We start from the raw sequence: 20,165 nt of genomic DNA, 5'->3' as shown, positions 1-20,165 counted from the left end.
GGTGGATTTTAATTTTGACCGACAGTCCAAAAATCTGGTCCTCGTTTGGGTTGTAAAATGTGCCCCCTATTTCTATAGAGGGGTGACATAATTTTGATTGTTCAATTGCAAAAATAATTCAAAGTTCACAATGTGTATTCATTTTGTGGTGCTCTCAAAGATGAAAATCTTTTTTCTAAGGAATTATCCAATTATTAATGTTCGAGGTTGTTTTCCTTGAAAGGCCCTAGTAATATTTAAGGCCTGATTTGATGTGGGTTGGAAGAGATGAGATGGAATCTAAAAATAGGTAAGATTCCCGATAACTTCTTGAATTTTCAAACACAAACGGGTAGTAAATTCCAACCTTTTCAACTATTCAAATATATCGCCAAAATTTGATTTCTTTGCACTAACCGACTGCGGGGATTTTCTAAAATTTGGATTGCAGAATTTGCTTTTCTTTGCATAACCGCACAGTCTAAAGTGAGAATTCGGATTGCCAATCAGATACACGGATTGAAGTTTGTAGCACCAAATCACAATAAAATTCGTGTTCCCAAAATTTTTACTCATTTTCATTTTTTTTGGGGGGGGAGCTCGATGATATTTTATATTATAGTCTGTACCCGGTTAAATTATAACTACACTTGCCCAGACATATTTTTGCTCGGCTTTCTAACCCACTTTCAAACTCAATTTTAAACAAGTATGAGATATGCCCTTTGTTATGGTTACAAAGATATCAAACATAATACTTTTTCATATAGCCTAGCTGCTCTTTCAATATTCAGTATTTGTTTTTAATCAGCTTCCTAATCCGCTTCTGAACTCAGAAACAATTGCTTTCGAGCAATTTTTCTAAGCTGTGACTCATGCACTTTTGTTTTGGGTATACGAAATCACATATAATAATCTTCTTCATAACCTAGTAATTTTATAATGCGGTTGCTTACGATTTGTTTTTGCTTAGTTAGGTCGGGTGGAAAAAGTCATTGACATCAAATTTTGAAATTTCGCAAATTTTGCAGATTCATATAGTTTAGAATATTCATTAATATAAATTTCCGCCCTGAATCATTTACCGCCTCTGATTATTCTCAGGGAGCTGAAGAAGCTCGCGATTTTCAGACTGCCTTCATTGGCCAATCCAACTTCAGAGAAAACTTGAGCTTCAATTGTAAGTTATTGCCAAAATTGAAATCGATAGAAATCTTTTCTTCAGACTTCCAGACTTGACAAATTACTTCTGTATAATTTCAACCTTGACTGATAAAAGCATGATATTTTTAGAAAGCTTTTAATGGTCGATGGTTCTGAGGAAACCAACGTTTTACTTAAAAGTTATAACGAAGATCCAACTGTTAAAAAAGAGACATTTTTATAATTTAAAACTTGACTGATTAAGTTTGAAATTTTTAGAAAGCTTTTATTGGCCGAATAAACTTCAGGGAAAGCTTCAATGTCAAATGTAAGTTACTAGCAAAGCTATTGAGGTCTTAGCTCCGGACTTGAAAAATGGATTATAATTTGAAACTTCACTAATGAAAGCTTGGAATTATTAGAGAGCTTTTATTGCCCAATGAAAATTCTTAGATATTTTAAGCTCTAATTGTAAATTGCAAACAAAAAAGGAAGCTCTAAAAATGTTAGCTCCAAACTTTTAACTAGGGACATTCGTGTAATACGAATTTGACTAACGAAAACTTGAAATTTTATCTCTGTTCATTTGAAGTTTATTTCTATTCCTTATATTTTATCTAAACGAAAGGTGTTTTTCAGGCTTGGATACCAGTTTGCTTATAGACCATGGTGGACCATATTCACCGCACTTGTGTTTTGTGGCATTTTGGGATCTGGCCTATTAAACTGGCGTGAAGAGACCGATGACGTAAATTTATGGACAACAGAAAATTCACAAGTACGAAAATCTGCCAAGTGGGTAGCACAACATTTTACCGACGATATACGATATGAGACAATGATTATTGAAGCTGATAATGTCCTCCGTCCTGATGTCTTAAAATTTGTAAGTATTTTTCTTTTGTGGCATTTGACCATAGATTAAAAATATACAAATGCGACCATTTTCTTGATTTGACCTCTACAAACTAACATAGTGTTGCTACTATCCTAAATTTTACAGGGTTCCTCCGAATATAAAAAAAAAATGTTTCGCTGAAGTTTGAAGTAAAGATTGTTCATTCTCGTTACTGTTAATTGTCAGGAGGATTCCAGAGAAACAAATTTTTGTTCGGGGAAATTTGGGGAAACGGCTATAATCTTGCGTGCACAAAACCGTCTTTTTGTTCCTGATCCAGTTTCCCCATAAAGGTAAGAACAGCATACTGGCCCCTGAAAAGTCATTAAATATGTATTTCCTTGGTTTTACATAGAGGTCAGCTGAATTGTCCTTGAAAATTGAGCAAATGTGTAAAATGTACTTCTATGTGTAAGAAAATGTGCAAATATACGCATGGATCGACTTGAATAACTGTTTATCTAAGGTACCTTCAGAACCAAATCTTAAGTAAACTGTTATTTGTTTGATTTGAACTTCACATGCTTTGCAGTTTGCTACATCATTTTACAACAGGAGATCGCTTCTTTGAAGGACATGTATAATTACAAATCAAATTGTTTGTTTAGGATCCTGAAGTATTCAATTACTGTTAGACTACAACGGATCAACCATGAAAAATGAGTTATTAAAACCGGTACTTTTCTGCTAAAAAATTTGGTTTATGTATCCCTATGCAGTGCCTTAGTTAGTGCCTTGTGCAAAATTAGGACTAAAAATGAAAGGAAAGAGAAGACACCTCGACTGGGAAGAATTAAGTTCATAAGAAATTAGGTTTATACGTATGAGAGGGGGCCTTCTAGCCCATGCTTTCCTAGAATCTCGAGATATTTACAAGAAAATATTATTTTATTCTTCGCATGATTCAGCTCTTGTTGTATTCTTTTGAATTTGCCTTGAGTGAATGAACTGGAGCTGTACAACCTGCATTGTGCAGGCCATTCAATAAATACAGGTGAAGTGAAGCTGTGCAGCAATTTTTCAGCAGGCTGGCAAATAAAAGATGTCTGAAGTGGATTGATAGAGTCTGCATTATACAGGTTGGCTAATTAAAGATAGTAGAAGTGGAGTTCTACAGGCTGCACTCCACAGCCTTACTTGTAAATGACGGCCAAAGTAGTATTACGTAACCGAAATTTTGCAGAATGTCCAATAAAAGAAGGCTGAAGTGGAGCTGTATAACATGCATTGCACAGGCCATTCAGTAGATACGGGTGAAGCGGAGCTGTGCAGCAATTATTCAGCGGGCTGGCCAATAAAAGACGGCTGAAGTGGAGTCGCAAAATCTTTATTATACTAGCTGGCTAGTTAAAGATAGTAGAAGTGGAATTCAAACAGTATGCACTGCATAGCCTTACTAATAAATTTCGCAGGCTTTACAGTAAAAGAAGGCCAAGGAGGACCTGAGCAGCATGCAGTGCACAGGTCTTTCATTAAATAAGGGTAAAGTTGGAGCTGCGCAGCAATTATTCGCCAGACTGGAAAATAAAAGATTACTGAAGTGGAGTTGTACAGCCAACATTGTATAGGGTGGCTAATCAAAGATAGTAGAAGTGGAACTCTACAGCCTGCACTACACAGATTGCTAATAAAACACGTTTGAAGTAGAGTTGAATAACGAAAGTTTACAGGCTGTCTAGTAAAAAAAAGGCTGAAGTGGAGCTGTACAACATGCATTCCACAAGTCATTCAGTAAATAGGACTGAAGTTGGAGCTGTGCAGCAATTATTCTGCAGGGTGGCCAATAAAAGATGGCTGAAGTGGAGTTGTACAGCCTGTATTGTATAGAGGGCCTAATCGAAGATAGTACAAGTGGAGCTCTACAGCCTGGACTACACAGATTGCTAATAAAACACGGTTGAAGTAGAGTTGAATAACCAAAGTTTACAGGCTGTCTAGTAAAAAAAAGGCTGAAGGGGAGCTGTACAACATGCATTCCACAAGTCATTCAGTAAATAGGACTGAAGTGGGAGCTGCGCAGCAATTATTCTGCAGGGTGGCCAATAAAAGATGGCTGAAGTGGAGTTGTACAGCCTGTATTGTATAGAGTGCCTAATCGAAGATAGTACAAGTGGAACTCTACAGCCTGCACTACACAAAGTGCTTATAAAACACGGTTGAAGTAGTTGGACAACCTAAAGTTTGAGGCTATCCTGTAAAAGAAGGCTGAGGTGGAGCTGTACAACATGCATTGCACAAGTCCTTCAGTAAATACAGGTGAAGTTGGAGCTGCACAGTAATTATTCTGCAGGGTGGCCAATAAAGACTGAAGTGGAGTTGTACAGTCTGTATCATAGAGACTGGCTAATTAAAGATTGTAGAGGTGGAGCTCTATAGCCTGCGCTACACAGGTTTGCTAATAAAAGACGTTGGAAGTAGGATTTACAATCTAAACTTTACAGGTTGTCCAGTAAAAGACGGCTGAAGTGGAGTTGTACATTCTGCACTTTGAACATTGACCAATAAAAATGACTGAAGGGAAGTTTACAAATAGTAGTATGTAAATAAGATACAAATAAACGACCGAGATTTTTAATAAGCAGGGAACAGGGGTCAGTAATAATCTTTATCGTTACTTGTGCTGCGGAACAACACTACTGCTTTTGCAGCTTTTTTTCGTGATCCTGCTTTTACAATCTCTAGCTTCGAAGTGGTATCCTGCACGCTCGAAATTCTCCATAGGTATCGGAATCACTAAACAGGGCGGATGATCTCCAGTGAACTTTGTAAAATTCCAGCTGTTTTCCAGGAAAAAATAAAAACCATTTTCTCATCACTTGTTAGAAATAATCCTGAAAAAGCCGAACTCCAATGCCAAATTCCAAGTGTTTTGGCTGTTTTCCGAAATTTTTGATTTCATGCCTTTGTGTGTAATACTATGAAAAGTACACAAGAGAATATAAATTTTTGTTCATTGCTTCGTTCATTTAAAAATGAGTTCTGAAGCTGTCATGACGCAGCAAACTTTTGTGGTATCCTGGAGGTAACTTTTTTTCTAGACAAGGAATAACTTTTCCCAGCAGCAATAGACAGATCTTGACCTTCTAAGAACTGGAGATGACATGTGTTTTTTCTGAAATAAATTCCTTCTGTGACTTTTTCTATTTTGAAATTCTGATTTTTTAAATTCTCAATAAATTCGATTTTGATTTTTTTTTTATTTCTTGGCAATAAGTCTGAGAAAGTCGGTGTAGAATTTTCGATTTGATTTTAAAATTTTCGAATTGCATACTAATAAATAACTTCTAAAGTCGTCACGTATCGATTTCTTTGATATCATAGATGTAGCTAATTTTTCTAGACAAAGTATAATTATTTTCCAACGTGGATAGACAGATGTGGATCTTCTAAGAGCAGGGACTTACATTCACTTTCCAGAAATAAATTTTCTTGTGTGACCTTTCCTATCTTGAAGTTTTGATTCTGGGAGGTCCCTAAATTTTGTCTAAATAAAATACCCAAACTTGGTAGCTTAACTTCTTAGAAATTAAATAACTATGAATACTGATTTAACTTCATACTATCTCTTCAAAAATCTAAAAAAATATCCCGTATCTTTCACAAATTTTAGGAAATAATACCGGAAATCATGATTTTGAAACAAAAGTTCGAAAAGTTTTTGATATCATCTATTATATTTTTGACGAAAAATTCCAGTAAAAGTAAGGTTGAAGACATAAACTCTTGTGTATCCAAAAACGAACCGTGCACAGAGAAATAAAAGTTTACGCGATGAACCTTTTCACGGATATTCATTAACCGCAGTAAATACTACACAGTCTAATAAAGGTAACACAACTATTAAGAGCTACGCGGAATCACAGTTTGACAAATGTTTCTTAGACACAGGACTCGTTTCAGAAGCTCTCTAATTATACACATTGATTTCAGAAGTAAAAACTCACAACTACAATAACCCACTTGCAAAGGTGATACGGGACCATACAACCTTATTTCCTTTAAAATATAGTTGCAAGCAAGGCCGTATCCAAGGGGGGGGCTAGGGGGTTTAAATCCCGCCCCCTAAATGTTTGTCCGACTCATAAAAACGTAACAAAATGAATATAAGCAAAGTTTGATACGTTTTTAAAGTTTTTTGTACCCCTCCTTCCCGAAAAAAAAATCCTGGATACGGCCTAGCTTGAAATCTTAGTTTTAATTTACACTTTATTGGTATGCGCTTTAAATATATTTTACACAGTTAAGCTCTATTTTATCTATAATTCCAGATTCAACAAGTTGATACTAGCATAAAGAATATTTCAGTTCAAGGACTTGGATGGAATAAACTGTGTGCAAAGTAAGCTCCTTTCCTTATTTGAAAATATATAGTTAGAAAGTTGTTAGGGAAAGTACTTAGGTCCTTCCATTAAATGGCTAAGGGAATATATTCAAATTTTGGGGTTGAAACTTATTTCTATTTTGAAAAACTTTAGAGCACAAAAGTAATCCGTACATATGAGTCTACTGACGATACTCGTAGTTCTGCCGTTTCTCAAGCTCTAGTGTTCCCTTCCTGAAATATTTTCTTTTATGTCATGATAATTCAAGCTGTGAACTGGCAATGATATATGACGGAGAGGTGGCACTGAAAGTGACAGTCTTCCAGTGGCGACCAGCTACACTGAGCTGCTATTAGTAGTACAATGGACACAGTGGCAGAATGATATTAGTAATACAATGGACACAGTAGCACAATGATATTAGTAATACAATGGTTTCTAAAATACATGTTGCATTATTTATTTGACATTGATTTTTTTAGGGAACCTTACATAATAATTCTAATAAAAAAAAGTGTAATATCTGGTGCAAGAATTTTAGCACTCTAAATTTTAAATAGCTTTTTTCTTCTATAGATGTGTCTAATAATGTATAATGCATCTAATATGAAAGAAATTTCAGTTAGTCAGTTTTATTTTATTCAACACATCAGTTAAATTTGGTTTTAATCAGGTTTTTAAATCTGGTGCTTCACACGCTATTTTAACGATACGTTGATGGTGCCTCTTGTTCAGCATCAAACAGCGGCAGTTTAAGGATTGTTTTTACAGTCCTAATCCGATTATTGTTTACACCGCTGCCAACATCTTTCTGTTAATACACGGAGACCTAAATACTGACCTACAAAATGTGTTGGCAACAATTTTAAGAAACATGAAATGTGGCGTGAAATTTAAAAGTTGAACTCTAAAATAAAGTCCTATCTGTGGTTGCAGATACCTGGCCCAGGATTCCATCCTGTAATCTCGATGCTAGAACTTCTGTAGTCGAGAGCTATCGTTTTTTGTATGAATGCTTTTTGAAACAGGACTTAAAATTTCTCAACAAGAATAGAATTAGATTACATAATTGTGGGAAAACAAACAATCTACGATTATTTCTCAAATAAGGAAGCTTACAACTTTTATGTTTTTATTTCATGTTTTTAAAAATTGCTCACAAACACACCAACACTTTTTTTTTCTGGAAGTCTTTCTAAATTTACGAAATCGATAATGTTTTTCCAACAATTTTCGTATGTTCGTGGGAATAGTTGGTAAATTTTACTGGTAACAAGCGTTTTTCGTGCATTGGCAACATCTCCTTTTTCCAAATGAGTGTTCGCGAATAGATTACTCTTTATCACGACATCTATAATTCTTATTTTGGCAACATACTTAAATTACATAAGGCTTTCCATCTAAAGCCGTTTCTGCTTCACGTTAGGTCTCACGTGAAGCTATTCTAAATTTGTTAGAGAAATTCAGCATTAACTGTTTGCAAAACCTTTGATATGATCGTGAGAACTCGTTAGTTGGTAAATATTTTTGGTAACAATTTTTTCCGTGTGGTGGCAGCACCCCTTTTCCACGCAAGACAACTTTTCGAAATAAGTGTCCGCGAATGAAATGCTCTCTAGCACCATATCTATCATTTTTGTTTTGGTAACATATTTAGATTTCACCAGACTTTCCATCTGAAGCCATTTTTGCTTTGCGTTAGGTTTCACATGAAGCCTTTCTATTTTTTTTTTATTCTATTTTTTTTTTAGAAAAATTCAGCATTAATTGTTTGCGAAAACTTTGCTATGATCGTGTTAACTCGTTAGTTGGTAAACGTTTTTGGCAACAAGTTTTTTTCGTGTGGTGGCAACACCCCTTTTCCACATAAGGCAACTTTTCCAAATAAGTGTCCGGAAATAAAATATTCTTTAGCTCCGTAACTATCATTATTGTTTTGGCAACATAATTAAAGTTCACAATATTTTCTATCTGAAGCCATTTTTCATCAAGTTAGGTTTCAATGAAGCCTTTCTAAGTTTTTTGGAGGAATTTAGCAATAATTGTTAGCAACAATTTTGCTATGATCGTGGGAACTCTTTAGTTGGTAAACGTTTTCGGCAACAAGTTTTTTTCGTGTGTTAGTAACACCCCTTTTCCACATAAGGCAACTTTTACAAATAAGTGTCCAGGAATAAAATATTCTTTAGCTCCGTATCTGTCATTATTGTTTTGGCAACATAATTAAAGTTCACCATATTTTCTATCTGAAGCCATTTTTCACCAAGTTAGGTTTCAATGAAGCCTTTCTAAATTTTTGAGAGAAATTCAGCATTAGTTGTTTGCAACAATTTTGCTATGATCGTGGGAACTCTTTAGTTGGTAAATATTTTTGGTAATAATTTTTTTCGTGTGTTGGCAACGCCCCTTTTCCACATAAAGCAACTTTTCTAAATAAGTATCCGCAAATAAAATACTCTTTAGCACCATATCTATCATTTTTGTTTTAGCAGCATAATTAAATTTCACCACAAATTTCTATCTGAAGCCATTTTTTATCGAGTTAGGTTTCAATGAAGCTTTTCTTAATTTTTGAGAGAAATTCAACAATATTTGTTTGCAACAACTTTTCTATGATCGTGGAAACCCAGTAGGTGGTAACAAGCTTTTTTCGTGCGGTGGCAACAACCCTTTTCCCCATAAAGCAACTTTTCCAAATAAGTTTCCGCGAATAAAATACTCTTTAGCACCATATTTGTAATTATTAGTTTGGCAACGTATTTAATCCTCACTAGACTTTCTGTCTGAAGCCGTTTTTGTTTCACCTGATCATTTTCTATTTAAACGTGATTTTTTTATCAGACTACTATCCGTACTTAACCTTTGATGGGCGTTCCTGATTTCACTTTCCCTGGCATCTGTACTCTGCATCGGCCCTTCACTCTTTACCATTGATTTTTCTAGTTAAATCAAATTCTGCTGAGAAAACTGGTTTTTATGTAACGACGGAAGCAATCAATATGCAGGCTACTTATAAAACTATGCTCATCGGTTATATCGATAACATCGGTATTCCATCGGTTATTATTATTACTAGTGGTTTTTGCCCATTAATAAAATAAAATATATGGAGCGCAGAAGGAAAAGAAAATAATAAAATACACCATCAAAATATTGTAATGCAATAGACCACGAATAATCTATCAACAAGTCTGCTTCTTTCGATGCGGTCTGTAGTGCCGCACTTTTCGGATGTGCGGGAATTTCTGTGCCACACATGGAATCGTTAAAGAACTTGACACATCTATGTAAGGCCTTCTTATCGCAAAAATTTCCAGGAGGAAGTCACTGCTTCTAGATAAGGGTTACAATGGTATTTATATATTTGGGAATCCGTCGTAAAAAATACACAAAAGAAACGGAGCATAATAAAAGAAAAAGTAGACAAAAAACAAATTAAATAAAACAATGTAAATGACGAACAACAATACAAAAAATGACAATGGAGATGAATGAAATTATGTTTTGCCATTCTTCTAGCAACTGGAATTTCGATATCTAATACTTTGAATTCAGTTTGTTTCCCGTTCAACGGAGGCAGGCGAAACAGATACTTAGATAATCCTGGGGAAGCGAAAGCAAAAAATGGGTTAAATTGATTCTTGTTGGCAAAAAAGTTGGCAGAAGATGGGAACAGGTGTGGTGATGAATCAGAAATGAACGGTTGCCCTTCACAGTGTGGGTGATGTAAAAAGGACGTGATACCTGAGTGAATCGTAACGATCGATTATGTAATCCCTAATATTATCCATGAGGTTACCTGGTAGCTTATTTCTGCAACTGTAGACAAGAAGGAATTTGCATTTTAGGTCTCTGCAAGTGAATCAAATTTTTGTCCGAGTATTGGTATCGAGGGGGACACATGGAGAATAATGTCAGTGAAGTTTATGTCTTGTTGGCGGTTACTGTTGGCAGTTACGTTGGCAGTTACGTTGGCAGTTACGCTGGCAGTTACGTTGGCAGTTACGTTGGCAGTTACGCTGGCAGTTACGTTGGCAGTTACGCTTCTTTATGCAGCAACTAGATTGATGCTTAGCAATCATATGACAAAAAAATGGGACTCGTGCTGGTTAACACTTTGAGCTACTTGACCTTTGAGGAAGAGGTTCCCTGTTCCTCCAGATTAGCTGATTGACTGCTCTGGCAGGCATGCCCAATAACTTGTTGAGGCTGCTTTTCCCTTGTCTTACGATTTCTGTCTCTTGCGGCTCTGCACGAATTAAAGTCGTAGAGTATCGGGGATAGAACGTTCTTAAATGCAAGGATCCTCGAAGAGTTTAAGGCTCGGTTAATTCTTTGTGTTATATAATCATTGGCTTCTCAAGATGAGCAAATTAGATTCTATAAGTGGAGGTCAACCATTGGGATTTACCTATGTCTAAGAGCTTGTTGAAGTCGAACTGCCATCCAGCACGTGGTATGGCTTTTTAAGGTGAAATAATTTATGGTTTTACAGTTTTGGACTAGAGCAGGCTACTATTTTTCCTAAGCAGTGTGTATGGTTTAGCCAATTAAAGAGAATACGACAAATCTACTTATTTATCAATTTTTACTTATTCTATTTGGCTTTCATTATAAGAGAAATTTCGTATCTTTTTTTTTTTTAAGTGTTATATTTTCTTTTCTTAACTGAAGAAATATTTGATATTTTCTGTTCTTCGAAATTAAGTTGTACTGATCTTTAAAAAGAAAGCAACACCAACAAAAAAAAAAAATTGCTGCGTTAGGAGCCTAGAAGCCAACACAGAACTGTGTCATTTTTTTTCCTTTTTCTATATTTACCTCTTGGGTCACCACTTAGGTGGGGGACAAGTTAAAAGGGCAATTGAATATTTAGATTTTGAAAAATACCTGGATCGAAAAAAGACAAATTAAAACTAAAGGATCCTTGTGAGGCTTTCCACTCTCGGGAAAATGTTTTGTAACATTTCGCTGCTTTAAATACCACATCTAATGGAAAAGTTGGAAATGAGGTTGGTGTAAAGAGTGCCATAAAAATAGAAAACAGGATCAGATTCTGCAAAATTTCCGGTCATTTTTTGCAGAAACCCAACGACAGAATATTATATACTTGGGCAATTTTTGAATCGAATAATGGAACAAATAGCAAAAATATTAAGGCTAGAGCTTTATTCTCCTTTATGTCTCTTTAGACATGTCTCAGATTAGTCAGACACCCTTCCCCCCCCCTCCAAAGTAAAATTTGTCGTCCTCTCAGTCTAGGAAACAATCTTCGAAAATTTCATACCAGTCGGATGAAAATCTACCCTTTTTAACCGGTAATTTACTGGGAGGCACGCTCTGGAAAACAATTTTTTGTCCATTTAAGAGTTTCTCTTACACCCATCCCCTACCAAAGAAATTTTTCATCCCTCTTCCAGGCAATGATTCTTGGAATTTTTAAACCCAACGAAAAAAACCTTTGGCTCTTTTTTGGACCACAATTTTAAGGGGAGACCAATGCCCCAAAACTAAATTTTTTCTACATTAGGGCTCACATGGCCATGGACATAAAATTTTTACGTTTCAAGTTGTTCATCAAAAAATTGCTGGCCCTTTTCAGAGCTCTATGCTCAGGCAAACCAATGTTTTTGTGAGTTGTATTTTTATACTAATTGAGGCTCCCTTAAACGAGAATTATAGGTTATAATTTTCAAGCCACTTTAAAAAAAGCTTTTCTCCCCCCAGCGTTTGGGGCCCATGCACCCAGCCTAAATCATTTTGCGCGCGAGGATTTTCTTGGCCTAGTAGCTTGCGGCTTTTTAAGGGGAAGTCAGTTTTTTTCGTTTTCTTATTTTTCGAACATTTGAAGCGCTTAAAATATAATTTTTGAGCCGTTTAGAAATTTTTTGGCTGTTTTGGGCTCTACAAAAATTAAAGGATCCTTTTGAGGCTTTCCACTTTCGGGAAAATGTTCTGTAACATTTCGCCGCTTTAAATATCGCATCTAATGTAAGGGCTGGAAATGAGGTTGGCGTAAAGAGTGCCATAAAGATAGAAAAAAGGATTAGATTCTGCAAAAATTCGCGGTCATTTTTTGCCGAAAACCAATGACAGAATATTATATACTTTGGCAATTTTGGAATAGAATAATGGAACAAATAATAAAAATAGTTAGAACTAGGTTTTTTTCTATTAATTTCTCTTTAGACATTTCTCAGATTACTCAGCTATCCTCCCCCCCCCCTTCCAAAGTAAAATTTTTCGTCCTCTCAGTTTAGGAAACAATCTTCAAAAATCTCAAACCAGTCGGAAGAAAATATACCCCTTTTAACCCGTAATTTACTGGGAGGCACGCTTTGGAAAACATTTTTTGTCCATCTAAGAGTTTCCATAATACCCATCCCCTGCCAAAGAAATTTTTCGTCCCTCTTCCAGGCAATGATCCTTGGAATTTTTAAACCCAACGAAAAGAATCTTTGGCTCTTTTTTTGGACCACAATTTTAAGGTGAGGCCAACGCCCCCGGACTAATTTTTTTCTGCATTAGGGTTCACATTGCCATGGACATGAAAGTTTTACATTTCAAGTTGTTCATTAAAAAATTGCTGGCCCTTTTCAGAGCTCCATGATCAGTCAAGCCGATGTTTTGTCAGTTACATTTCTAAACTTATTGAGATTCCCTTAAACCGAGAGTTATAAGCTATAATTTTGAAACCACTTTTAAAAAAAAGCTTTTCTCGCAAAAGCATTTGGGGGCCCATACCCCCAGCCTAAATAATTTTGCGCACGAGGATTTTCTTGGCCTAGTAGCTTGCGGCTTTTTAAGGGGAAGTCAGTTTTTTTCGTTTTCTTATTATTCGAACATTTGAAGCACTTAAATACATAATTTTTGAGCCGGTTAGAATATTTTTTGGCTGTTTTGGGTTCTATTTTGAGGAGCCCATGGCCTGATTTCTTTTTTACCGATTTTCTTGAGCCAGGGGTTTGAGACGGTAAATTTCAAGCTATTGAAATTTTTTTTAAGGTCTTTCGGCCCTGTTTTCTGAAAAACCAGTATCTCCTACCTTTGCTTCTACACTGGGTTTCCTTAGTTTCAATCCGATCTGAAAAATAATATTTCATGGCTTTCTTTTGGGGCCAATTTTTTTTATGCAAAAATTAATTTTTTTATATTTCGGCCCTTTGGCTTAAGACATACGGCAGCAAAGTTTCATGATCATTTCTGTGGCCCCCTATTAGCCTTTCCCCTTCCCATTTTTTTTTTATCCTCTCTGCTCAAAGAACAATCCCTAAAGGTTTCAAGCAAGTCACACAAAATGAAACATCATTCGTGCCCCCTTTTCCCAATATAAACCTATCTTCAAACAGTGGGTAATATATGTAGCTCACGGCCATTGCCCGTTGGCTGTAAGAGCTAGGTATTTCCAGGGGGCATATTTATTAGTTTTTTCGAATATTCTGAATGAAATAGTTATCTAAAATTCTGGTTCAGACCTTTTAGGGGGCTATGTGGGTACTAGGTAGCAAAAAGGGCACGAGAGTGGGTTGTTTATTCCCCTTCACTGTTGATCCTTGAAAAAGGCACTAGAGTTTTCATTTTCTAACCGAAGAACACCCAAGTTTACTTGGGTATTATTAATTCACAAGTTTATACAATCGCCTCTTCCCCACGAGGGGGTTAGAAAAAATAATGATACATGGAAAGTACATGGTTCTCTGCTACAGCAGTGTTGGAGGGTTTTTTACCCATGATTTTGGAGAGTCATAGGAGGGTCACTTATGATTTTGCACTATGTGTTTTCTGCTAAATATATTTTCTTTCCTTTTTCACTTTTTTCCTTTCCTTGCTGTTTTTTTCCCCTTTCCTTCTTTTGCTTTCCTAGTTTCTTTTAGTGATAAAGGATTCCAAATATGAAATCGAAATGATTGGATTTTTATTTGTATTTGATTAAAAAACAAAACTCTCAGCGATGATTGTCTTAGTAAAAACGATACTCTTTATTTTATTTTTGGTGCTTATGTATTATGGTGACCATGCTTAAGTTCTTGATCTGAGTAAAACCGGTTTCTCTGTCTGCATTCGGAGATAATTAGCTTAGTCTCAGTGAAATACACTTCTATGCAGATAAATTTTAATCAAATTTTTAATATATAGGGCTGGTTAGGTTAGGTATTTAACATAATGCGTTCTGGGCGGCCTGCTTTCCATTTTTCCAATTTGTTAAATAAAGTATTATATTTCCGTCATATTTTGATCTATTTCATTAGGATTAACCTAACTTCACTTCTTTGGTGTGGTCGCTATAACACGTAAGTACTCTATTCTTATTCCATTTTAATTGAAATGGAATCAACTCATTTCGTTGCTGATTTTTTCGCCAGATGACATTGGTAAAAGGGTTTTTTTTTGTTCCAATATGGATACATATATATCCTGATGTGGCTGCATTCTTTACTTTAAAAAGATGTCTCAGCAGAAGGTCAATACCATTTTAAGCAGTTTTTTGTTTTTAACCAAACTTTCACTATCAACGGAATTATGTGCGCCTATATCTTTTTCCTTTAACCTCACCCGAAGATATATTTCTATAATATACTAACTAATCTTGGAGTTCAACCAGAGGTTCTCTTACGCAAAAATTGACGTTACTTTATTATGCGTCACATTCAGATTATTATTTCCTTTTCATGCTTCTCTTCAAGGCTATTTTCAGGTGGAGGGGGTGCCAGGCTTGACTCTCTCCCCCCTGAAATTTTGTCCGACTCGTATAAAGTAACAAAAATGCATAAAAAGATATTTCTATGTGGTTTGTAAATTTTGTGTCTGTAAACCCTCCCCTAATATAAAAATACCCCCCCCCTGAACAAGAAATCTACGATACAGCATCGCTTCTCTTAATCCAAAATGTTAGCCTACTTGTTATTGCATTTTTATTCCATATTAATTTAAGATCCAATCAAAATATTTCATTGATTAATTTTTTTGGCAAGTGAGATTCATCACTAGTTTATCTCTTTTTGAGGAACGTTATTGATCTTTGTTTTATTTTTACATTATTTCTTTGTTTTTACATGTCGCATATATAGCATTATGTAGTACTTTATACTTTCGTATGTTTTTTTACAAGTTAAATTACAAAGAATAGGAGTCACTTAAAATACTCTTTTGTTAGTATACATGGGTGACAAAGAAACAAAGAAACATGGGTGAAAAATTAGCCAAAAATAGACTAAAAATCATGGCGCAAAACAGTTTGAGGAGGTGTAGGTTTCATTGAATGGTGTAATTATCTTTGGCAATTAATATATTGTTAGTGGTTGAATTTTCGCGGATGAGAAGAATTGTCAAATTTTACTAATTAGTTTTGATTATTTCTTTTCACGGTTCAACGGGGTAACACTGACTAAAATATGTTGCTGCCCTAAAAACTACAATAGTTTGAAACAACCAGAAGTAAAATCTTAGAAAGTCTTAGACCTAAGGCGGTTCCCTACTAAGGGGTATTTTTATCTTGATTGTAATGTCCTCAATGGGAGTATTAAACTCCCATTGGGAACTTATGGGAACTTATGGGAACTTATGGGAACTATGGGAACTTAGAATTAAGTTGCTGAAATAAAAGTGTCAACAAAAGCTTTGAGCTGTTGCACCACAGCGGGATAGTACTAAGCTCTAATTAGGTTTTATTAGTTAGAACAATGACAGTAAGGTTCCATCAAAGGAGATTTTTAGGCAGGCTATTCGCTCTAGCCTATTTTACAAGATTGTAATCATTTAAAGCAGACGCAACTGGAATATCAGTAGCTGAAAAATTGTAAAACGAATCATGCTAATGCGGCAACCTACCCCACAGAAATCACTAGCAAAAAATACTAATGTGGCCTTAGTATTACGCTTTTTGTTAAGACTTTTAAAATTCTTTGAAATGGTTTTCAATGAAAAATTCTATAATTTATTTCTGTATTAAAAAAGAGATTTATTTGATATGCGGAATAAAGTGACAACACCGATATAACGGCCATCCTTAGAAATAAACATTTAACCGAAGAAGAAGCAAAATACACTAATATATGAGAAAAAAGATACAGATGAATGATGACATATTACCAAATATTTTCCTTTTCAGATATTCACCAAGGGTCATACGGAAAACAGGTTATCCCTGAATGGGTGGGAAGGAGGTAGTAAGGATGCATTTAGGGGATATTAGAAATTCTACGGAGGTTTTAAAGAGGTAGGCTTTGAAGAAATTTTGATGGAGGAGGAGCTTCTGTAACTGTGTTAGCCTTAGGCAGCCTGTTACTGCAGTGAGTTGTTATTAGTTGCAGTAGTAATGGAAGTAGTGTAGTAGTAGTAGAAGTAGTCAAGAAGATAAACAATCCAGCTCAGATTTGTCAACCAGCCCTATTTAAACAGCCATATAAAACAGCTATTTAAGTTTCCGGGTCCTTATATTTGCGGTCCTTTTTTTAGCTAAGGACTTTTTTCAACTTTCTGTTTATTTTTGTGCAGTAGGACACGCACTCTATCAGCTCTTACCGGTCCTTAGAAGTCGACAGACTGTTCCCAGCAATGTGGATTTATCCTTGGTTATGAGGGTGGCAATCTGTAGCCACAAAGAGTTCCGTATTCTTCCATTTAAAGCGCCTCAGAGCCTCCAGGTCATCCTCGATCACGGTTGGCTATATATTGTTCTGGCCACCAAAATGAGCACCACCAGAAAATTTCTATGTGCTGGAGGGAGGGTAATTGCTACCTGTGGTGTTTTACCACTAGAACTTAAGTGAAACGGGCTTTTTTAAGATTTTCCTCTTTCAATTTAGATGTCTTTCTTTTTCCTAGGTAGCATCAGGCCCTATCCCCTCGCAGGTGGTACCCATGACCACCAAGGTTCCTCTTCTTAAGGGGCAGTGGTATGAACGCTAAAAATATCTTCGTAAAATATTCGTTAGGTCTTGGGTATACCCGCTCAAACTAGGTGGACCGGCGCTCCAACATTTTGTTTACTATGATGTACTTTTGAAAGCCTCGCCTCCTTATCTCATGGGAAATCATCTTAATAAGGGATGGATTATAAGATGCTTCGAAGGCAACAGTAGTCTAAAACTCAAGTACCTCACCACCATTAGCTTTTATGGCCCAAGTTTTCGTTCTGTAAATGCACTGATTTGGCCGTAGCGTCGTAAATTTGGGTTTTTGTGCGAACTTCGATTTCGCATCTACGTCTTTTGGCGTCTTATATATATAATAAACATAGCTAATTGTAAAAAAAATTGAAAAAAAAAAGGAAAATAACAAGTTTTTGTCATAACAATGAAAATTATTCTTCTCAAATCAAAGGAAAAGGGGACAGACGTTATCCTCTCTTCCATCATACATTTTTCAAGTTTTATTGTACCCCTCCAACGTTACAAAAATTCTGAATACGCCCTTGCTGATATATTAAAGTAAAATTAAAAAAAAAAGTTATTATCTTACTAAATTATGTTTTTCAAGTTAACCTTTTCTTCTTTTATAGACCGGGTGCTAAACTGAAAGAATTACTACACCATCGCAAGCGCCGTGATGTTGATGAATTCGATTTAAGTACTGATGGACTGTTTGATGGTGTATTCTCAGACATGGAAGTAATATACGGTGATATAGCCAATCTGACTGAAGTGTTGCCTTATGACTTCGAAACATTAGATTCGACTCAAGTGTCAATCGATAATGACCCTTTCGACTTTGATCTTGAAGATATCGATTTTACGGGAGTTTTTGAGGATAAAAACTCAGAAAATAATTCCAGCTCTTTGTTAGGTGATCGAACTGAAGAGCTTTTGGATTTATTAGCCATGCCAGATAAATGTTTAACCCGAAGTATTTTAGAAGTTTGGGATGAAAATGTGGATTTTAGTGATTTAAGTGAAAGACAAATTCTGATGATGGTTGACCAAAAAGTGAATGAAAGGTAAGACTGTTAATATTTATCCATTTATACTTTTTATCTATTAATTTGTTCAGAGACGCAGTGGAAATATCAAAGGCACGGGGTAAAGAAAAAAAGAACGATAATTGAAAATCTATTCTATATTTGATCGAACTCGTGTGCTTTTTTAGGTTAATTTTCAGGTGCTTAGTAGTCCTAACACTAATTCTGATAATAATTCATAATATTTGAATCACCATATATTTATTATTTAGAAAAAAACTACATTTTAGTGGAAAAACTGACACTTGTAGTTCAGCCCCCCTCGATAAAAAAATTTAACACCCTCTGGAATGAGATCCTCAGTAAGCCTCTGAATCAACCCCCTATCTCCATAGAAAATATTTTCTGAAACATCCCTCTCCATAAAAAAGCTGTTATCTGTAACTTCTTATAGTTGTTAAATTGTTATGGTTGGAAAAATTGTAACAGGGTTACAATTTAAGTTGTTATCTATTAATTCGTTTTGAGACACAGGGGGGGGGGGTGTCAATGCGCATGGGGCGAAAAAAGTTTATTGAAATGCCCTACCATGGCCCAAAGACAAGTTGACAGACTGGCACATTATATTTCATAAGAACATATTTAATGTCATATTCAAATATTGAAATTCACAAGAAATTCAACCCCTTACTCTTAAGCCTTTTTGATTGATAACATTAAAATTAACGAACATTATATAGTCGGAATCAGCGTAAAAACTCCATTCTTTTATTGTATCTATTGTTATCAAAATTCCGTTCTTACAGGTTCTGTCACTATTAGACCGAGCCGCTCCTTACTTACAGTTTTTGGTAACGTTACCATGTGGTAACAGTTCGTTACCACAAACCGTTTGTCAAGACCACAATAATCGATACAACATGTGATCAAACATGTTTTTTATTCTGTTTCTAAGATGACTGTTTTGTTGAAGTTTCTTAGAAATAATCCATGTTTTGGTTCAATTTGTACAGTTTTTTACATTAATTTACATAAAAACTATTTTTAGTATCATTTCCAAATATTCAGGAAGGTCCAACCCTTTACTTCGAGTCTTATCAAAAAATTTCAGTTTAGCTTTAGGTTTTGAGAAAAAATAGAATAAAATATAGAAAAAACGATCAAATGTAAAGTATAAAAACAGGGAGTTTTTATTTCTAAGATAACTTTTTTTTACAGAAATGTGTCAAGTTTGGACGCTCTTTTGGAAAATGTTACATATGTTACATACGTGTTTTTTTTTCTGTCATTGAACAGTGTTATTTTCTTCGGGCATGCTTGATATATATATATATATATATATATATATATATATATATATATATATATATATATATATATATATATATATATATATATATATATATGTATATATATATATATATATATATATATATATATATATATATATATATATATATATATATATATATATATATATATATATATATAAGCAATTCATCCAGGACCAAACGGAAAATAGGTAATCTCCAAACGAAGTGGAAAGAGGTTGTAAGGACAGGTTTTATGTTAATTGAGAGGGAGTAGCCAATCGGGACTTGTCCCAGCTAAAGATAGGAACGGGAACATAATTAGTTATAAGGAAAGAGTTAACGAGAGATGGGCGGAACATTTTGTGAATGTGCTAAACCGAGATAGAGTTGCAGGAAAAGATATAGAGGAAAATGAAAAGTTTGTGATACTTTGGATGTGCAGGAAAATTTACTTTGTGAGGAAGAATTAGTGACAGTACTAAAAGGATTAAAAAGTAATAAGGCTCCAGGTGCTGATAGTGTGTTAAATGAGTTTCTTAAATATGGTGGCTCTGAGGCTAGAAATAAGTTGCTGAAGATTATGAATATGATTTTTTAACAAAGAGGAGTACCTA

General features: G+C 35.1%; 1 protein-coding gene across 2 annotated transcripts in view; it reads left to right on the top strand.

Annotated features, from left to right (window-relative positions):
- Positions 1–20,165, top strand: part of LOC136037794 (patched domain-containing protein 3-like) — a 130,317-nt gene that overhangs the window by 20,134 nt on the left and 90,018 nt on the right. For both annotated transcript variants that reach the window (XM_065720627.1, XM_065720628.1), the window contains exons 2-4: positions 1,762–2,008; positions 6,289–6,359; positions 17,843–18,277. In XM_065720627.1, the coding sequence (XP_065576699.1) occupies positions 1,762–2,008; positions 6,289–6,359; positions 17,843–18,277 (753 nt within the window). The remainder of the gene's footprint in view (positions 1–1,761; positions 2,009–6,288; positions 6,360–17,842; positions 18,278–20,165) is intronic.

Source organism: Artemia franciscana, chromosome 17 (genome assembly GCF_032884065.1).
Source record: "Artemia franciscana chromosome 17, ASM3288406v1, whole genome shotgun sequence".
Taxonomy (NCBI): Eukaryota; Metazoa; Arthropoda; class Branchiopoda; order Anostraca; family Artemiidae; genus Artemia; species Artemia franciscana.
The sequence above is the reverse complement of the archived record's forward strand: the minus strand, read 5'-3'. Positions and strand labels throughout refer to the sequence as shown.